Source organism: Oncorhynchus nerka, linkage group LG3, assembly GCF_034236695.1.
Source record: "Oncorhynchus nerka isolate Pitt River linkage group LG3, Oner_Uvic_2.0, whole genome shotgun sequence".
NCBI lineage: Eukaryota > Metazoa > Chordata > Actinopteri > Salmoniformes > Salmonidae > Oncorhynchus > Oncorhynchus nerka.
The window spans coordinates 47,738,060-47,754,721 of NC_088398.1; the positions used below are offsets into that span (position 1 = coordinate 47,738,060).

The 16,662-nt window shown below is 40.9% G+C and overlaps 1 protein-coding gene across 1 annotated transcript; it reads left to right on the forward strand.

The window, feature by feature from the left end:
* The first annotated feature begins 4,799 nt into the window (after positions 1-4,799).
* On the forward strand, positions 4,800-14,679 carry pdxka (pyridoxal (pyridoxine, vitamin B6) kinase a). Its single transcript, XM_029634983.2, has 11 exons — positions 4,800-5,356; positions 5,765-5,819; positions 11,463-11,567; positions 11,778-11,861; positions 11,978-12,012; positions 12,181-12,266; positions 12,735-12,780; positions 12,949-13,060; positions 13,194-13,330; positions 13,439-13,505; positions 13,593-14,679. The coding sequence occupies exons 1-11, from the start codon at positions 5,276-5,278 to the stop codon at positions 13,703-13,705; spliced, it is 921 nt and encodes a 306-aa protein (XP_029490843.1). The 5' UTR covers positions 4,800-5,275; the 3' UTR covers positions 13,706-14,679.
* The last annotated feature ends 1,983 nt before the right edge of the window (positions 14,680-16,662 follow it).

Genomic DNA, 16,662 nt, shown 5'->3' on the forward strand with positions numbered 1-16,662 from the left:
TCAGCCTCCAGTATTTATGCTGCCATAGTTTATGTGTTGGGGGGCCTGTCGTATCTGGTGTCCTGTGTGAATTTAAGTATGATCCCTCTAACTCTCTTTCTCTCTTTCTCTCTTTCCTCTCTTCTCTAGGAGGACCATGCCTCAGGACTACCTGGCCTGATGACTCCTTGCTGTCCCCAGTCCACTTGGTCGTGCTGCTGCTCCAGTTTCAACTGTTCTGCCTGCGGCTATGGAACCCTGACCTCTTCACCGGACGTACTACTTTGTCCCAGACCTGCTGTTTTTGACTCTTTCTCTCTCTCTCTCTACCGCACCTGCTGTCTCTAACTCTGAATGATCGGCTATGAGAAGCCAACTGACATTTACTCCTGAGGTGCTGACCTGTTGCACCCTCCACAAACACTGTGATTACTATTATTTGACCCTGCTGGTCATCTATGAATATTTGAACATCTTGGCCATGTACTGTTATAATCTCCACCCGGCACAGCCATAAGAGGACTGGCCACCCCTCATAGCCTGGTTCCTCTCTAGGTTTCTTCCAAGGTTTCTGCCTTTCTAGGGAGTTTTTCCTAGCCACCGTGCTTCTACATCTGCATTGCTTGCTGTTTGGGGTTTTAGGCTGGGTTTCTGTATAGCACTTTGTGACATTGGCTGATGTAAAAAGGGCTTTATAAATACATTTGATTGATTGAGACTGCCATCAATTTTTTTTTACATGTTGCTAGGAGTGAATTTCACACTACTATTTGATAATAATTAGATTGTACGGCTAGTATGAATGTCCTGCTTAATATAATGGTAGTGTTATCGTCGCAAATCAACTGCATTATACTTAAACAATGCATCAACTTCAACCAGTAAAATGGCTCTTTAAGTAGCTTTGCTACAGTCTTTGCTACTGCTGCATCCAAAATATGTATTGTGCAATGATCACAACCAAATATTATTATCCTAGCGACCTTTCAAGCAATAATCAAAAATTGGAAGTATATGAGAACCCCAAAAATGTTTTTTGTTTAGAAGTAATAACTACGTACATCTAGGATAAATTGAATGGGTGCAGATGGTTGAACCACTTGTTAATGATGTGAATTGTGACTTGGAGTATACACTACCGTTCAAAAGTTTGGGGTCACTTAGAAATGTCCTTCTTTTTGAAAGAAAAGCTACATTTTTGTCCATTAAAATAACATCAAATTGATCAGAAATACAGTGTAGATATAGTTAATGCTGTCAGTGTGAGTGGACCCCCCTATCCACATCGATGGAACAGTAGTGGAGAGGGTAGCAAGTTTTAAGTTCCTCGGCATACACATCACAGACAAACTGAATTGGTCCACTCACACTGACAGCGTCGTGAAGAAGGCGCAGCAGCGCCTCTTCAACCTCAGGAGGCTGAAGAAATTCGGCTTGTCACCAAAAGCACTCACAAACTTCTACAGATGCACAATCGAGAGCATCCTGGCGGGCTGTATCACCGCCTGGTACGGCAACTGCTCCGCCCTCAACCGTAAGGCTCTCCAGAGGGTAGTGAGGTCTCCACAACGCATCACCGGGGGCAAACTACCTGCCCTCCAGGACCCCTACACCACCCGATGTCACAGAAAGGCCATAAAGATCATCAAGGACAACAACCACCCGAGCCACTGCCTGTTCACCCCGCTATCATCCAGAAGGCGAGGTCAGTACAGGTGCATTAAAGCAGGGACCGAGAGACTGAAAAACAGCTTCTATCTCAAGGCCATCAGACTGTTAAACAGTCACCACTAACATTGAGTGGCTGCTGCCAACACACTAACTCAACTCCAGCCACTTTAATAATGGGAATTGATGGAAATTGATGTAAAATATATCACTAGCCACTTTAAACAATGCTAGTTAATAAAATGTTTACATACCCTATATTACTCATCTCATATGTATATGTACAGTATATACTGTACTCTATATCATCTACTGCATCTTTATGTAATACATGTATCGCTAGCCACTTTAAACTATGCCACTTTGTTTACATACCCTACATTACTCATCTCATATATATATATATATACTGTACTCGATACCATCTACTGCATCTTGCCTATGCCGTTCTGTACCATCACTCATTCATATCTTTATGTACATATTCTTTATCCCTTTACACTTGTGTGTATAAGGTAGTAGTTTTGGAATTGTTAGGTTAGATTACTCATTGGTTATTACTGCATTGTCGGAACTAGAAGCACAAGCATTTCACTACACTCGCATTAACATCTGCTAACCATGTGTATGTGACAAATACATTTGATTTGATTTTGATTTAAAGTTATACTGTTACACTAGCTACAGTAGGTGAATTAAATATCACCAGCTACCTAACTTCATATTAACTAGCTAAACACAAACTCCAAATGCATTTGTAGGTAGCTAGCTAACAGCCATGGAAGAGTGTGAAAGGATAGCAGCATTAGCTGTCAAAGAAGGGAGAGAGTAGGCTACTCTGGAAACTTTTGTGTAGTTCCAGTCCGTAGAAATAATAACTGAGGACTGAGATAATAGCAACATAATATTCATAATTTTCAGTGATGTCTAATTTGAGTGTAATGTGTCTTGTGATGTTTTATGTCCTCAGATAAAGAGCTGTGACAGTGTGTTTGCAGAGGAACAGGTCCCGAATGAAGAGCAGTGGTTCTCAGTCTTGGTCCTGCGGACTCAAAGCGGTTCACATAATTTGTGATGCTATCCTTGATATGAACCTGCTGTTGTCACATGCTACACATGTACTCACATGCATCCATCGATCCAGTGTTATCACGATTTGGGGCGGAAGGTAGCCTAGTGGTTAGAGTGTTGGGCCAGTTACTGAAAGGTTGCTGGATCGAATCCCAGCGCTAACAAGGTACAAATCTGTTGTTCTGCTGCTGAACAAGGCAGTTAACCCACTGTTCCATGGTAGGCTGTCATTGTAAATAAGAATTTGTTTTTAACTGACTTGCCTAGTTAAATTTTTTTTAAATGTAATTGTTATAAGATATATTATTCTTTAGTAATACACAATGGCCTGGTGATGTAAAGTCTAATAATGGCATTACCTTGCATATTCTTACAGATACCTTGCAACTGGAGGGAGATTCCTTCAAAACGATTGCCCACAGTTACTGTGTAGGGCACTGCACGGTTGGGTGCATTGTTTGCGAGTGCAAGGTCTGCTATGCAGGATGTTGCACAGATGGGGGCCAACAACACAGCATGGGAGGAAATCCAGGTGCGGGAGAACTTCACCTCCTGCTTCTTCAAGAGGGTGCTGTGCCCTGGCAACACCTTGTGCCATAGACTACACTATGCACACCCACAAGAGCCACCCACATTGCAATAAGAGTATTATTCTATTTACTTAACTATGTCAACTACAGTTATTCAATTCCCAGTTTCTCTCCATTTAATTTCTACTTCTCAGGTGAGGGCTTGTTTAAGTAAGGGTGATGCCTGCACAAAAACAAAACAGGCTATTTTAAGAGAGTCACCCATATTGAAAGAATGTAGAACAGTTAAGACACCCTACCCCATATACTGTAACCGTCTAACCAATAACGGAGTGCTGATGTCACACCTATCGCTATTGATTCACCCACTTCTTTCGCCACACCCACTTTCAGGCCCACTCCGAATACAGAGCTTCTAAACCCAGAGGCGCAACATCGCGAGACTTCCGGGAACGCTTGCGAAACACACCAAACAGACCAGGCCGGAGTTTGGGGTTTGAGAAGTCAAGTTAGTTTTTATTTTCTTGAAATCTAAAGGCACAACCTAGATTCGAGCCAATTTCTTAAGTAGTTGAACATGTTATTATTCCAACCTTGTGAATGTGATACGTTGAACATTTTCTCAAAATCAACTTTATATCAAAGGAGTGCCATTGACTTGACGACATGCACATGCGCAGTTTGGCACAAGGCGACCGTTAGACCCGATAATGTGCATGAGTTTATCTAGCCAACGTCTCCATGCCATCACCTACAATTGAGATCGAGGATTCTATCATTCTGTTTTAGCTCCAAGTATTAATATGTGGATGGCCATCATCCATTTCATTTGATATGTTACCAAATACAATTTGTATGATATATTTAAAAAAAAAAATGCAATTCTATTTTTTACAATTGCAATTTGTAAAATATGTAAAAAATAATAATTGCGAAACATGATATGTTACAAATTTACATTTACGATGTTTCGTCTAGTCTATGAAACCAGACTGAGTATGCAGTTACCCATGGGGGAGGCTTAAAGAACATTCCTGGTGCCCAAAATTATGAAGTATGTCGTGCTGCTGAGAATCAAGTGGAGATTAATATATTTGGTTCAGTCAGTCATCCTGTTTTATGCTGCTGGCAACAACAGCAGCATGTTGCTAGTTAAACCTTGTAAAATAACGTGTGTTTATTTATATGGGCAAGGGAGAAATTACTTTTAGTAAGTTATTCGTCACCACTTGGAATCTGGATGTCACCGTGAAAAAATGCGTTAACGTAATGACAAGGCGGAGTGAATGACCAGTGAAATGGTGTTGTATCGAGGTGTTTCTGGCCGTTGCAACTGGGTAGCAGTTGCTTCACGGGCAGGTGTATCACATGTCACCCATATTGAAAGAATGTAGAACAGTTAAGACACCCTACCCCATATACTGTAGCTCTCCCATTACCTATACTTGCTGCCCATGCTCTCACATACTCCATAATGGGACACATTCAATATTGCGTCCTCTAACTATCTCTATGCTCTTTGCATAGCTTGCAACCTCAGTGAATTTCACAAGCAAGTTCAAAGGATCTCACTTCCGTATCACCGCCTTTAAAGTTGAATGTGTTTAAACAAACTGTGTTTGTCTAACTCCGACCATATGCAACCCATGCATGAATCAATTTGAATGTCAGTTTACATTGGGATAGTCTGATTGATTAATTTATTGTATTATAAACTTGTAAATCATTATCCACTTGAGGCGCCGTTGACTTAGGTGTCCATATATTTGCCTGAGATATTGCAGCCAGTCAGTCTTCTGGAAGTGTGTCAATGTGGTATCGTGTTAGTTTTTTGTAGTTTACACAGCCCAGTGGAATGAATATTGCTGGAGTTTTCTCATTTGCATTGAGTTTTTTCGTGTAGCTAAACGTTCGTGTATCGGATAAAAAAATATATATAAAAAAATTGCTCAAGCGTAGTTAGTTGGCTCGGACACGAATTAAATCTTATTCCACAGTCCTCGTATCTTTAAAATTTAATTATTGAAATGGAGTGCCGTGTGTTGTCTGTTCAGAGTCATGTGGTCAGGGGATACGTCGGGAATAAATCGGCAACATTCCCATTGCAGGTAAGAAATTAATATGTTTACGTTGCTTGCAGGGGGTTTGCAATGTGTGCACGTTTGACAGCTCTGCTCGACTAGCCTGGCTACTGAAGATTCTGAGAAAGGGGAGAGAGTACAGGAGAGATTCGCAGAACTGGTCAGATTAGCAGAATAACAGTCACATGTGCATACAGTATTGTGTTTTAGCATTCAGTTAGTGTATTCGAATAGAAGAATAGAAGAGGTAGGAAAAGCTCAAAATAGTAATGCAGAATAACAGAGGATACAGTGTACGCAACCTGTTCATTCAGGCATAATCAATACAATGAATTTTATGATGTTGTACTCAAATGATTGTGTGTGTGTTCATTAAGAAAATGGCATAAGACCACAAAAGTGAAGCATTGTTATGAGCTGTTTGTCTCCTGTCAGGTGCTGGGGTTTGAAGTGGACTCCATCAACTCTGTGCAATTCTCCAATCACACAGGTATGTAGGCCTACAGTGCAGTAATTCCATGCGCTAATATACAATTTTACAAAAACAATTGGTAACCAGAGGCAACAATCGGCTACTTATATAAAGCACACCAGAAGAAAATGAAATCAAGAATCAAATCCTATCCCACCCCACAGACCATTAACCCCATAGGATATACCCATGTGGAATGGAAGAATGTCTTTGGATCCTTTTAGGTCCGTATCAGTAGCCAATATCGTCTTGGCCCACATTCAAGATTTCAGTAAATGTGTTTAGTAAGCACAGTGTGTAGCCTAGCTATAGTGGTCTGTAACACTAGTCTCATCCTCTACTTTTTGGGGAGCTCTTTTTTCTTTTAACCTCTCCTCCCCCAATTGTAGGGTGAATACCCTTCTGTTGTAAAGCTCAACAGTGTCCCACTTTCACTCAGAGAAGAATAATCAAGCCTTTGTGCTTATCCAAAATGAGTTTTTGGCTCAAACTTGTGCAATTCACAAACCCACTGTGTCTCCCAAAACACTTTTTCTAAAGTTAGGTTGTAAAATACTGAACTTTTGGAGTAAATGATGATACAAGGATCTCATACATTACATGAAATCCAAGTTCTCTGTAAGGTGTTGGAAATAGGCCTACAGGTAACGATTGATAGTCCATCAATTAAATGCAACTGTACGGAACAAAGGGAGATCCTGAACTGTTAAGTAACGGGTTCGTAGAGTGCATACTATTCATTCAGAGATTGAACACTGGGATGGTTGTTTTTTAACTTCTAGTAGGCTGCAGTAGCTATGGTAGCTCATGCTTCACCTTTCAATATGGGGGATGGCAGTGGATGAAGTGGACAAAATGTTCTGCCGTGAAACAAGTTACACCTACAGCCTACAGATCTCAGCCCAATCTGTTTAATTAAACAAGCTATAGGAACGGACTATGGTGCCCAATTAGATATCTTCCTTTACTACAGCGGAGCTCTGTTTTTCCTTTACTTTTCCCCATCACCCCCAGAGTCCCCTTTCTCTCTGATCTTGGGTCTGGGCCAAGAGGGCCTCCTCTAAACTCAGTGGGAAGCCTGTGTTGCCTGGTTGGAAATGTATTCCCCTCATTCATTCTTGATCCTGGAATGTCTTCATAATTTAACATACAGTTGAAATCGGAAGTTTACATACACCTTAGCCAAATAAATTTAAACTCAGTTTTTCACAATTCCTGACACATAATCCTAGTAAGAACTCCCTGTTTTAGGTCAGTTAGGATCACTACTTTATTTTAAGAATGTGAAATGTCAGAATAATAGTTGAGATGGTTCAGCTTTTATATCCTTCATCACGTTCCCAGTGGGTCAGAAGTTTATTTACACTAAATTAGTATTTGGTAGAATTGCCTTTAAATTCTTTAACTTTCGTCAAATGTTTCAGGTAGCCTTCCACAAGCTTCCCACAATAAGTTGGGTGTAGTGAGGTGCGTACTGGCGGCAGAGAAGTCGGGCGCAGGAGAGCGAAAACTGATTTAAAAGGGTGTTGTTTTAATATCCATAAACCACCGTAAACAGAATAATACAATAAATGGGTCAAACAAAACCCGGTACATACCAGCATACCGTGCATAAGCACTACAAGAAGAAATTACAGACAAGGACAAGGACATGGAGGGGAGGGACAGAGGGTTAAATAAACAACATGTAATTGATGGAATTGGAACCAGGTGTGATGGAAGATGAGACAAAACCAATGAAAAGTGGATCAGCAATGGCTAGAAGGTCCGTGACTTCGAACGCCGCCCGAACAAGGAGAGGGACCGACTTCGGCGGAAGTCGTGACATTGGGTGAATTTTGGCCCATTCCTCCTGACAGAGCTGGTGTAACTGAGTCGGTGTAATTTTGCCACAACTTTGCAAGTATGCTTGGGGTCATTGTCCATTTGGAAGACCCATTTGCGACCAAGCTTCAACTTCCTGACTGATGTCTTGAGATGTTGCTTCAATAGATCCACATGAGTTGCCATACTCATGATGCCATCGATTTTGTGAAGTGCACCAGTCCCTCCTGCAGCAAAGCACACATGATGCTACCACCCCCGTGGTTGGGATGGTGTTCTTCGGCTTGCAATCCTCCCCCTTTTTCCTCCAATCATAATGATGGTCATTATGGCCAAACAGTTCTATTTTTGTTTCATCAGACCAGAGGAGATTTCTCCAAAAAGTAGGATCTTTGTCCCATGTGCAGTTGCAAACCGTAGTCTGGCTTTTTTATGGTGGTTTTGGAGCTGTGGCTTCTTCCTTGTTGAGCGGCCTTTCAGGTTATGTCGATATTGGACTCGTTTTACTGTGGATATAGAGACTTTTGTACCGGTTTCCTCCAGCGTCTTCACAAGGTCCTTTGCTGTTGTTCTGGGATTGATTTGCACTTTTCGCACCAAAGTACGTTCATCTCTAGGAGACAGAATGCGTCTCCTTTCTGAGTGGTATAACGGCTGCATGGTCCCATGGTGTTTATACTTGCGTACTATTGTTTGTACAGATGAACGTGGTACCTTCAGGCATTTGGAAATTGCTCCCAAGGATGAACCAGACTTGTGGAGGTCTACAATTTTTTTTCTGAGGTCTTGGCTGGTTTATTTTTATTTTCCCTTGATGTCAAGCAAAGAGGCACTGAGTTTGAAGGTAAGCCTTGAAATACATCCACAGGTACACCTCCAATTGACTCAAATGATGTCAATTAGCCAGAATTAATCAGAAGCTTCTAAAGCCATGACATAATTTTCTGGAATTTTCCAAGCTGTTTAAAGGCACAGTTAACTTAGTGTATGTACACTTCTGACCCACTGGAATTGTGGTACAGTGAAATAATCTGTCTGTAAACAATTGTTGGAAAAATGACTTGTGTCATGCACAAAGTAGATGTCCTAACCGACTTGCCAAAACTATAGTTTGTTAACAAAAAATTTGTGGAGTGGTTGATAATGACTCCAACCTAAATGTATGTAAACTTCCGACTTCAACTGTATAAGGTTGTATTCACCATATTTGTTATCTGACTTACAGGAAAATACAGTGCAGTTTAAAAAAAGTTCAGTGATTTGCTCTCCTGTCTGTTAGTGTTAAGAGTAATCAGGTTATCTCTCTAAAGTGAAACCTGAATGTTCACTACCTACAGGGAAGACTAACACCGAGTGCTGGTGGGGAGGACAAGGAAGGAGTGACTGTAGATAGGGGAGAGATACTGTGGGGAAAAAAGCAGACAGACATTTTGTAGCCCGATAACTTCACTCTGGCCTCAATAAGGTCTATGCCCGTGCATAGAGTTTTTGTGCATATAAATTATTTGTTGATGGAAATTAATGATGTGATGCTTCAAGTGCATGTGCAGCGTTACCTTGGAGTTCAGCCCACTGTGTCCACACCCTATCACATTACTGACCAATTGTTTATTGAGTACTAGCCCATGCTCATGACCTACTATAATTTCCCTTGAATGTGTTCAACTCACGTTCCGGGTTAGAAGTGAATAAACACATTCCTTAGACGTTTGAGCTCTAAAAACCCAAGACTATACTCTTTCTTCCCCTGCAGGTGGTTTATTGGAATATGTTTAGAGATTATAATCGTTGCTAGCCTGTTTCTTGCTCGGTTGTGAATGTTTTTAAAACATTTTAAACAATTTAAATGAGCTGCTATGTCCTCAGCCCAATGTCAGAGAGACAGATGCTAGAGGAATGATTGATGAATTCTAACAATGGAGATTGTAATCAGTCTTTCTCTGTCGGAATGTTTGGTTGTCTCAGCCTCCATTCTTCTCTCCCAACAATCTCCCAAATCCAAACCCTGATTAACTGCTCGACAACTTCCACTTAACTTTTCCTTCTGCTGGTCATAAGAAGAACACAACTAGACTATATAATGAATCAAATGGCTACAGATAGTTCTGTACTACAATTTCCCAGGCTATAGTAGAGTAGTAGACAAATAGTAGAGCCCGACCGATATATTGGTTCACCGATATTGGCCTTTTTACCACTGTGTCGGCCAATAATTCCAACAATAACCGATTTTCAATAAATAGGATGAAAAAATGGACTCTTGTGCTTATCTGACCACTTGAGGCCATTCTCATTATGTCATTATTGTCACAATGTATAAAATTAACATTTGAAGCACAGTTATTGGACAATTGCTCTTTTGGATGGCAATTTATGGGAATTCAATTTGGAAAAATGACACTTTTTCATTTCCCTGCTGTAAAACAGTATATCGGCAGATTCAAAAATTATTTGTAAAGAATTCAGACCCCTTTACTTTTTTCACATTTTGTTATGTTACAGCCTTATTCTAAAATTGATGAGGAAAAAAAACAATTTATCCATTTACACACAATGCCCAATATTGATCAAGCAAAAACAGGTTTTTAGAAATGTTTGCAAATGTATGGAAAATAACTGAAATAACACATTTACATAAGTTTTCAGACCCTTTACTCAGTACTGTGTTTAAGCACCTTTGGCAGCTATTACATCCTCAAGTCTTCTTGGGTATGAGGCTACAAGCTTGTCACACCTGTATTTGGGGAGTTTCTCCTGTTCTTCTTTGCAGATCCTCTCAAGCTCTGTCAGGTTGGATAGGGAGCGTCGCTGCACAGCTATTTTCAGGTCTCTCCAAAAATGTTAGATTGGGTTCAAGTCCGGGCTCTGGCTGGGCCACACAAGGACATTCAGAGACTTGTCCCGAAGCCACTCCTGTCTTGTCTTGGCTGTGTGCTTAGGGTTGTTGTCCTGTTGGAAGGTGAATCTTGGCCCCATTCTGAGGTCGTGAGCGCTCTGGAGCAGGTTTTCATCAAGGATCCCTCTGTACTTTGCTCCATTCATCTTTCCCTCAACCCTGACTAGTCTCTCAGTCCCTGCCACTGAAAAACATCCCCACAGCATGATGCTGCCACCACCATGCTTCACTGTAGGGATAGTGCCAGGTTTCCTCCAGATGTGACTCTTGGCATTCTGGCCAAAGACTTCAGGGTGGTATGCTGCTGGCAATATATACTGTATATTGGTATAGTTCAATTTTGTCCCCACAAAAATCTGAATCTGACTTAAAAAAACATATCACTCAAGCTCTAAAAAAACATGTATGTTTCTGTGCAAGTGCAGGTTTTTTAGATTTTTATTTTTATTACATTACTGAGTGCCCACTCCGGCTGCATATGTAGCTGCGGTGCTGAGTGTTCCGTTGCCGCTACCCCTTCCTTGATCGCCTTTGTCTGGTCAATGGTGTTGCCTACAAACTGCATGTTGTGCACAAAACTAATGTGTGTGTAAAATAACACATGCACAGAACATGTTCTGGATCCTTAGCTTTAAGAAAGCGGTTCCTGGAGGGGGGTGTGGGTGAAAACGTTGTATCTGTAGCCATGGACTATAATGATTGATGACTGGCAGATCAGTGTTTTCTATAATCACCTTAGCAACCAAGTCATCCTCCCTGGAATACCTTCAAAGAACCCAGTCTGGCCAATTTACCAGTCCACACTATCCTTCCATAAACAATAGCCTGCTAATACCCTGAACTCTTCATTCCGGGTATTAGCAGGCACTTGCAGACTTGTCAATCTGAGTGAAGTCTTAAGGTTTTCCGTTACCTCTGACCATTGACCTCTTGTTTCCAAGGTTACGCTCATTGGAAAGGGCAAGTGCTGACGGCAGATGAGCTGAACGTTCTCTATGAGGGTATCAAACTCAATAACGTCAACCATTATGACTACGTCCTCACAGGTGAGACAGATTCCAGTTTCCATTGTCAATATTGATTCTGCCAGTTGAGCAGTTAAAAAAAAAAAAAAAAAAATTATGTATGTAGGAGTATTACAACTGTGTTGACCTTTAACCTATGTTCTGTAAAGATTCTAATCAGTTAGTTTTCTTTCATGTTTACACATGAGGTGTGTGACCTTTGCATTACCCATAGATCTTCTCTTCCCCAAGGGTACACCAGGGACACATCTTTCCTAGAGACGGTGGTGGACATTGTTCAGGAGCTGAAGAGGTTGAACCCAAAACTGGTGTACGGTGAGTAACCATTGCTACACAGACGTGTATCCCATATAGCTACACACAGTAAGGCTCGGGAGGAATGTAGAGCTTGGATGTTTGTGTGCTCTTACATGTTTGCTTTGTGTTATCAGTGTGTGATCCAGTGATGGGAGACCAAGGATCTATGGTAAGTATACCATGCTTATAGTCATTTTATTATAGTATTTCTTATCCTTGCTTATTATAGTCATTTTACTTGTATTATTATATAGTTCTGTTATTCTTCAAACATGTTCACAATATGTGCAATATGTAATATGTGCACTCGTGAACCTACTACCCTCTTCTTTTCCAGTATGTGCCTGAGAATATACTGCCTGTTTACAGAGACAAAGTCGTAGCAGTGGCTGATATCCTCACACCCAACCAGTTTGAGGCAGAGTGAGTACACTTGCTACTAGGACACATTGGGTTGCATATATTAAGTTGCTATGTCAATGTGCCACACAACATGCCATAATGTAGTTATCACAGTAACGACAGAATGAATGCCTACTGCAATATTACTACCCAAGAAAGAAATCATGGTAGCTGTTCTTAGCCCTTTGCAAAATAACCCTTATTCGTCAAAAAAACCTTTGATCCCTTAGGTTTTATTTGTAGAGCAGCAGACCAAACCTTTCCCCAGCCCGTTAAGTGAACACTGCCCTGGTTTATGCGTTCGTCATTACGCTTGACTTGATTTGCCCTGCATATGAGTTCACCCTCTGGACAAATGTAAAATAACATTGGCCAAAAGAAGGGGCCATTTTTTACACAGAGCATTTTGATGTGTGTATTTATGCACTTAGGTCTTGAACCTCTGTGCATGTACTATGTGTGCATAACCTATGAGAATGTGTCTCTTAGGCTGCTGACGGGGAGGAAGATCAGCACAGAAAAAGACGCTCTTGAGGTGGGTTCCATTGTCCATCACTTAAATCTTGTAGAGCTAATACACATTAAGATGATGATGATGGTTGTAATGGTTAGGATGATGATGGTGGTGATGAAGATGATGGTTTTAATCTTGACTGATGGTGAAGATGATGATTATGTTGATGAGGGGTCCTTGCTCTCTCAGGTGATGGACCTGCTCCACCAGATGGGCCCTGATATGGTAGTCCTCACTAGCACAGACCTGATCTCTCCTCACGGGGACCAGTTCCTAGTGGCCCTTGGAAGCCAGAAGATGGGTAAGGCAAGGGTCGGAAGGAAGGGCTCTGACTGGTAAAGAAATGTGTCCCTGTAGGATTTGGATATTATATGTGAATGTTTAACTTGACATGTTAAAAGGTAACAGACTCATACTCGCACTGTGTCCTTCAGTGAGAGCAGATGGGACTACGTCCACCCAGAAGATTCGGATGGAAATGCCCAAGGTGGATGCAGTGTTTGTGGGAACAGGAGACCTGTTCGCTGCCATGCTGCTGGCCTGGACCCACCACCACCCCAAAGACCTGAAGGTCAGTAATGCAGAGATAACAACCAAGTTCCATTATCATTTACTAATGTAATAAATGTGGTTTGGATGAACTAGTCTCTTTTCTTACCTACTTTGTCATCTCTCTTAGGCTGCCTGTGAGAAGACTGTCTCTGTCTTGCACCATGTTATCAAGAGGACCATTACCTATGCCAACAGTAAGATGATATAGAAGTCTCTGCCTGCCTGTCTGTATGGCTGTCTAATTTATATTCGTCTTTCTAATATCTCTCCTCTCCCATCAGAGATGGCCGGCCCTGGTAAGATACCCAGCCCTGCTCAGTTGGAGCTGAGGATGGTCCAGAGCAAAAAGGACATTGAGTACCCGGCCATTGTAGTGGAGGCCATCGTCTTATAACCCAATGCCTCATAAATAGACATAGGATTTTTACACCATGAAATGTCATTTGACTTTGCCTTATAGGATCTCGAGAGCACTATGTTTTCAGTCTGGGTATTTGCCCTGCGCACCGCACACACTCTTATACCTAATCACTGCCATTTGTCTTTACTATGACCTGAGCATTGTCACCCATTGGAAACATGGTAGATGGTATTAGAGGACCGAAAACAGGGTGTGGGTATTACCGTACATCAAAATACAGAAGTGGAGGTATGGATACCTGATTGGCCCTCAATTTGGCATTGGCATGGCATGGGCCCTGAGTTTCCACTGACAATGTGAGCTGACCAGGGAATTCTCTGAGCCTCAGTTATGGGTTGGGGATAGATCATAGGCTTTTATCAGATACATTGATGCATCAACATGAGTTGTGCTACCATGATCATGTTATGCAATACTAATCTGTGCACATTTGATTGTTGGATTTTCAATTGTCAATGTTTCATTTTCGGCAAAAAGTATATAATTTGATAGTTTGACAATTCTAGATGTTTTTATTTTTTATTATGTAAATGATTAATAGATGTTCATTTTACTTGTACTATTAATGTGCTTTGTCTGTCCTAATACTTGTTATATAATTCCTAAATGTCTAACACATTTCAAATTGAGGTACCAATATTTGCACAGATAGTCTTGATAAACATGTTTATCATTAATTGTAATCATTAAATGTTTTTCATGGTCTTGATTGTCTCACTATTTTCATATCCTTACTAGAACACAGGCCTATGTCGGTATGAAAAAGTACAAATTGGCCTTAGCAGAGTCTGTTAGAGGAATGTGTTTTGTGTCTGTGCCTGCAAAAGTAATTAATTACATCTTTACACAATGTTAGAAAGATAAGTGCCAAACTTGAAGCTGTAGCTCTGAGATGGAGTGACTATAATAAATGATGAGGAATAATAAAATATTCGTATTTTAATTAATCTATGGGTCTCTGTAGTTTCTTCAAGTGTCTCTAAAGTGAGGGCCTTCTGCACCTGTTGCTATTGCTCCCTTGGGTGGGATTACAATGAGATCAGTAGTTTTTTTTCTTTCTGTTCTACGCTTCGAGTCCTAGGGCCACACTGTAGCTTTAAGTGACATTCTCATTGGAGTATTAATTGATCCCACAGGTATTGGAGCCTGGTACCTGGAAATAAATTATTTCTGCCAGCAGTGAATTTCTATTTTCTGTATTTTTGTGTTGGTGCTTGAAATAGTTGATATAATATGCCACAGAAGGTGAATGTTAGAGGTTATATAAATAGATTGGTGGAATATTACAGATACTTAAATTACTGGCTGGCTGGGGGCCTAGGGGCCTGTTGTATTCTGGTGAGATTAGGGTCAGGTAACACAGCCGTAATCCCAGTATGGATAGTTTTCATTAACCCAAATTAACAGGCAGGCTGAGTAAAGAAGCTCACGCTGTGTTGATAAATCATGCTTTTTGTTTGGGGTGTCTGACCGTAACTGCCATGCCTGTCCGCCCAGCAACAACACCGGAGCTCAACTGGAGGTCTAGGAGGCAGTGGTTAGTTACAGTAACCAGCAGAGGGCGTCAAAGACAGTTATCCCTGACCCATCCCATGCTGTACATGACTGTACAGAGGACCATCAATAACCATAAGGGGATAGCATGAATCTTATTGATTGTTGGAATGGGTATTTAGAAAAGCACTTTATTTGGCATGTGTGAATATTGGCAGTCACATACAATGAATTATCTGTAAGGTCGCTCAGTCGAGTAGTGAATTTCAGGCACACATTCAACCACAAAGACCAGGGACGTTTTCCAATGGTTCGCAAAGAAGGGCGCCTATTGGTAGATCGGTAAAAAACAGAAGCAGACATTGAATATCCCTTTGATCATGGTGCAGTTATTAACTACACTTTGGATGGTGTATCAGTATACCAAGTCACTACAAAGAAACAGGCACCTTCCTAACTTACTTGCCGGAGAGGAACGAAACCGCTCAGGGTTTTCACCATGAGGCCAATGGTGACTTTAAAACAGTTACAGAGTTTAATGGCTGTGAAAGGAGATAACTGTGGATGGATCAACAACATTGTAGTTACTCCACAATACCAACATAAAAGACAGAGTGAAAAGAAGGAAGTCTGTACAGAATAAAAACATTCCAAAACATGCATTCTTTTTTGCAATAAGGCACTAAAGTAATACTGTAAAAACTGTGGCAAAGAAATGTACTTTTTGTCCGGAATACAAAGCATTATGTTTAGGGCAAATCCGACACATCAGTGAGTACCACTTCATATTTTCAAGCATGGATCATGTTATGGGTATGCTTGTCATCAACAAGTGCTAGGGAGTTTTTTGGGGGGGATAAAAATAAACAGAATAGAGCTCACAGGCAAAATCCTAGAGAAAAACATGGTTCAGTCTACTTTCCAACAGACACTGGGAGACAAATTCATATAAATAAGGGTTAATTAAAAAATATGTGATGTTTTATTTTGTATTTTGTTTACAAATGTTAAAATGTTCCTTCCACCTTGAGTATTTTGTGCAGATCATTGACAAATTACAATGTAATCCATATTAATCCGACTTTGTAACACTGCAAAATGTGGAAAAAGTCAAGTGGTGTGAATACTTTTATGAAGATTACCTCAACTACTTCGTACCCCCTCGTAGCTCCAGAACCGTGTCTATGATTCTATGAGGAAATAAATGATGGGGAGATGAGAGTTGCAGGCTCATGTCTATCAGAGTAGAGGGAGATAAATCACAGAGCGTGAATATCATTCTAGTTATGTGCAAGATACAGGCACGCTTCTCTCTCTCACCACATCAATGTCCACGCGTTGGTCTATATAGTCTACAATGTTGCGCAAATTATAATCCCGGGCCGGCCCAACACGAATCAATTATCTGTCATATTTTCACATTATATTTGTATGGG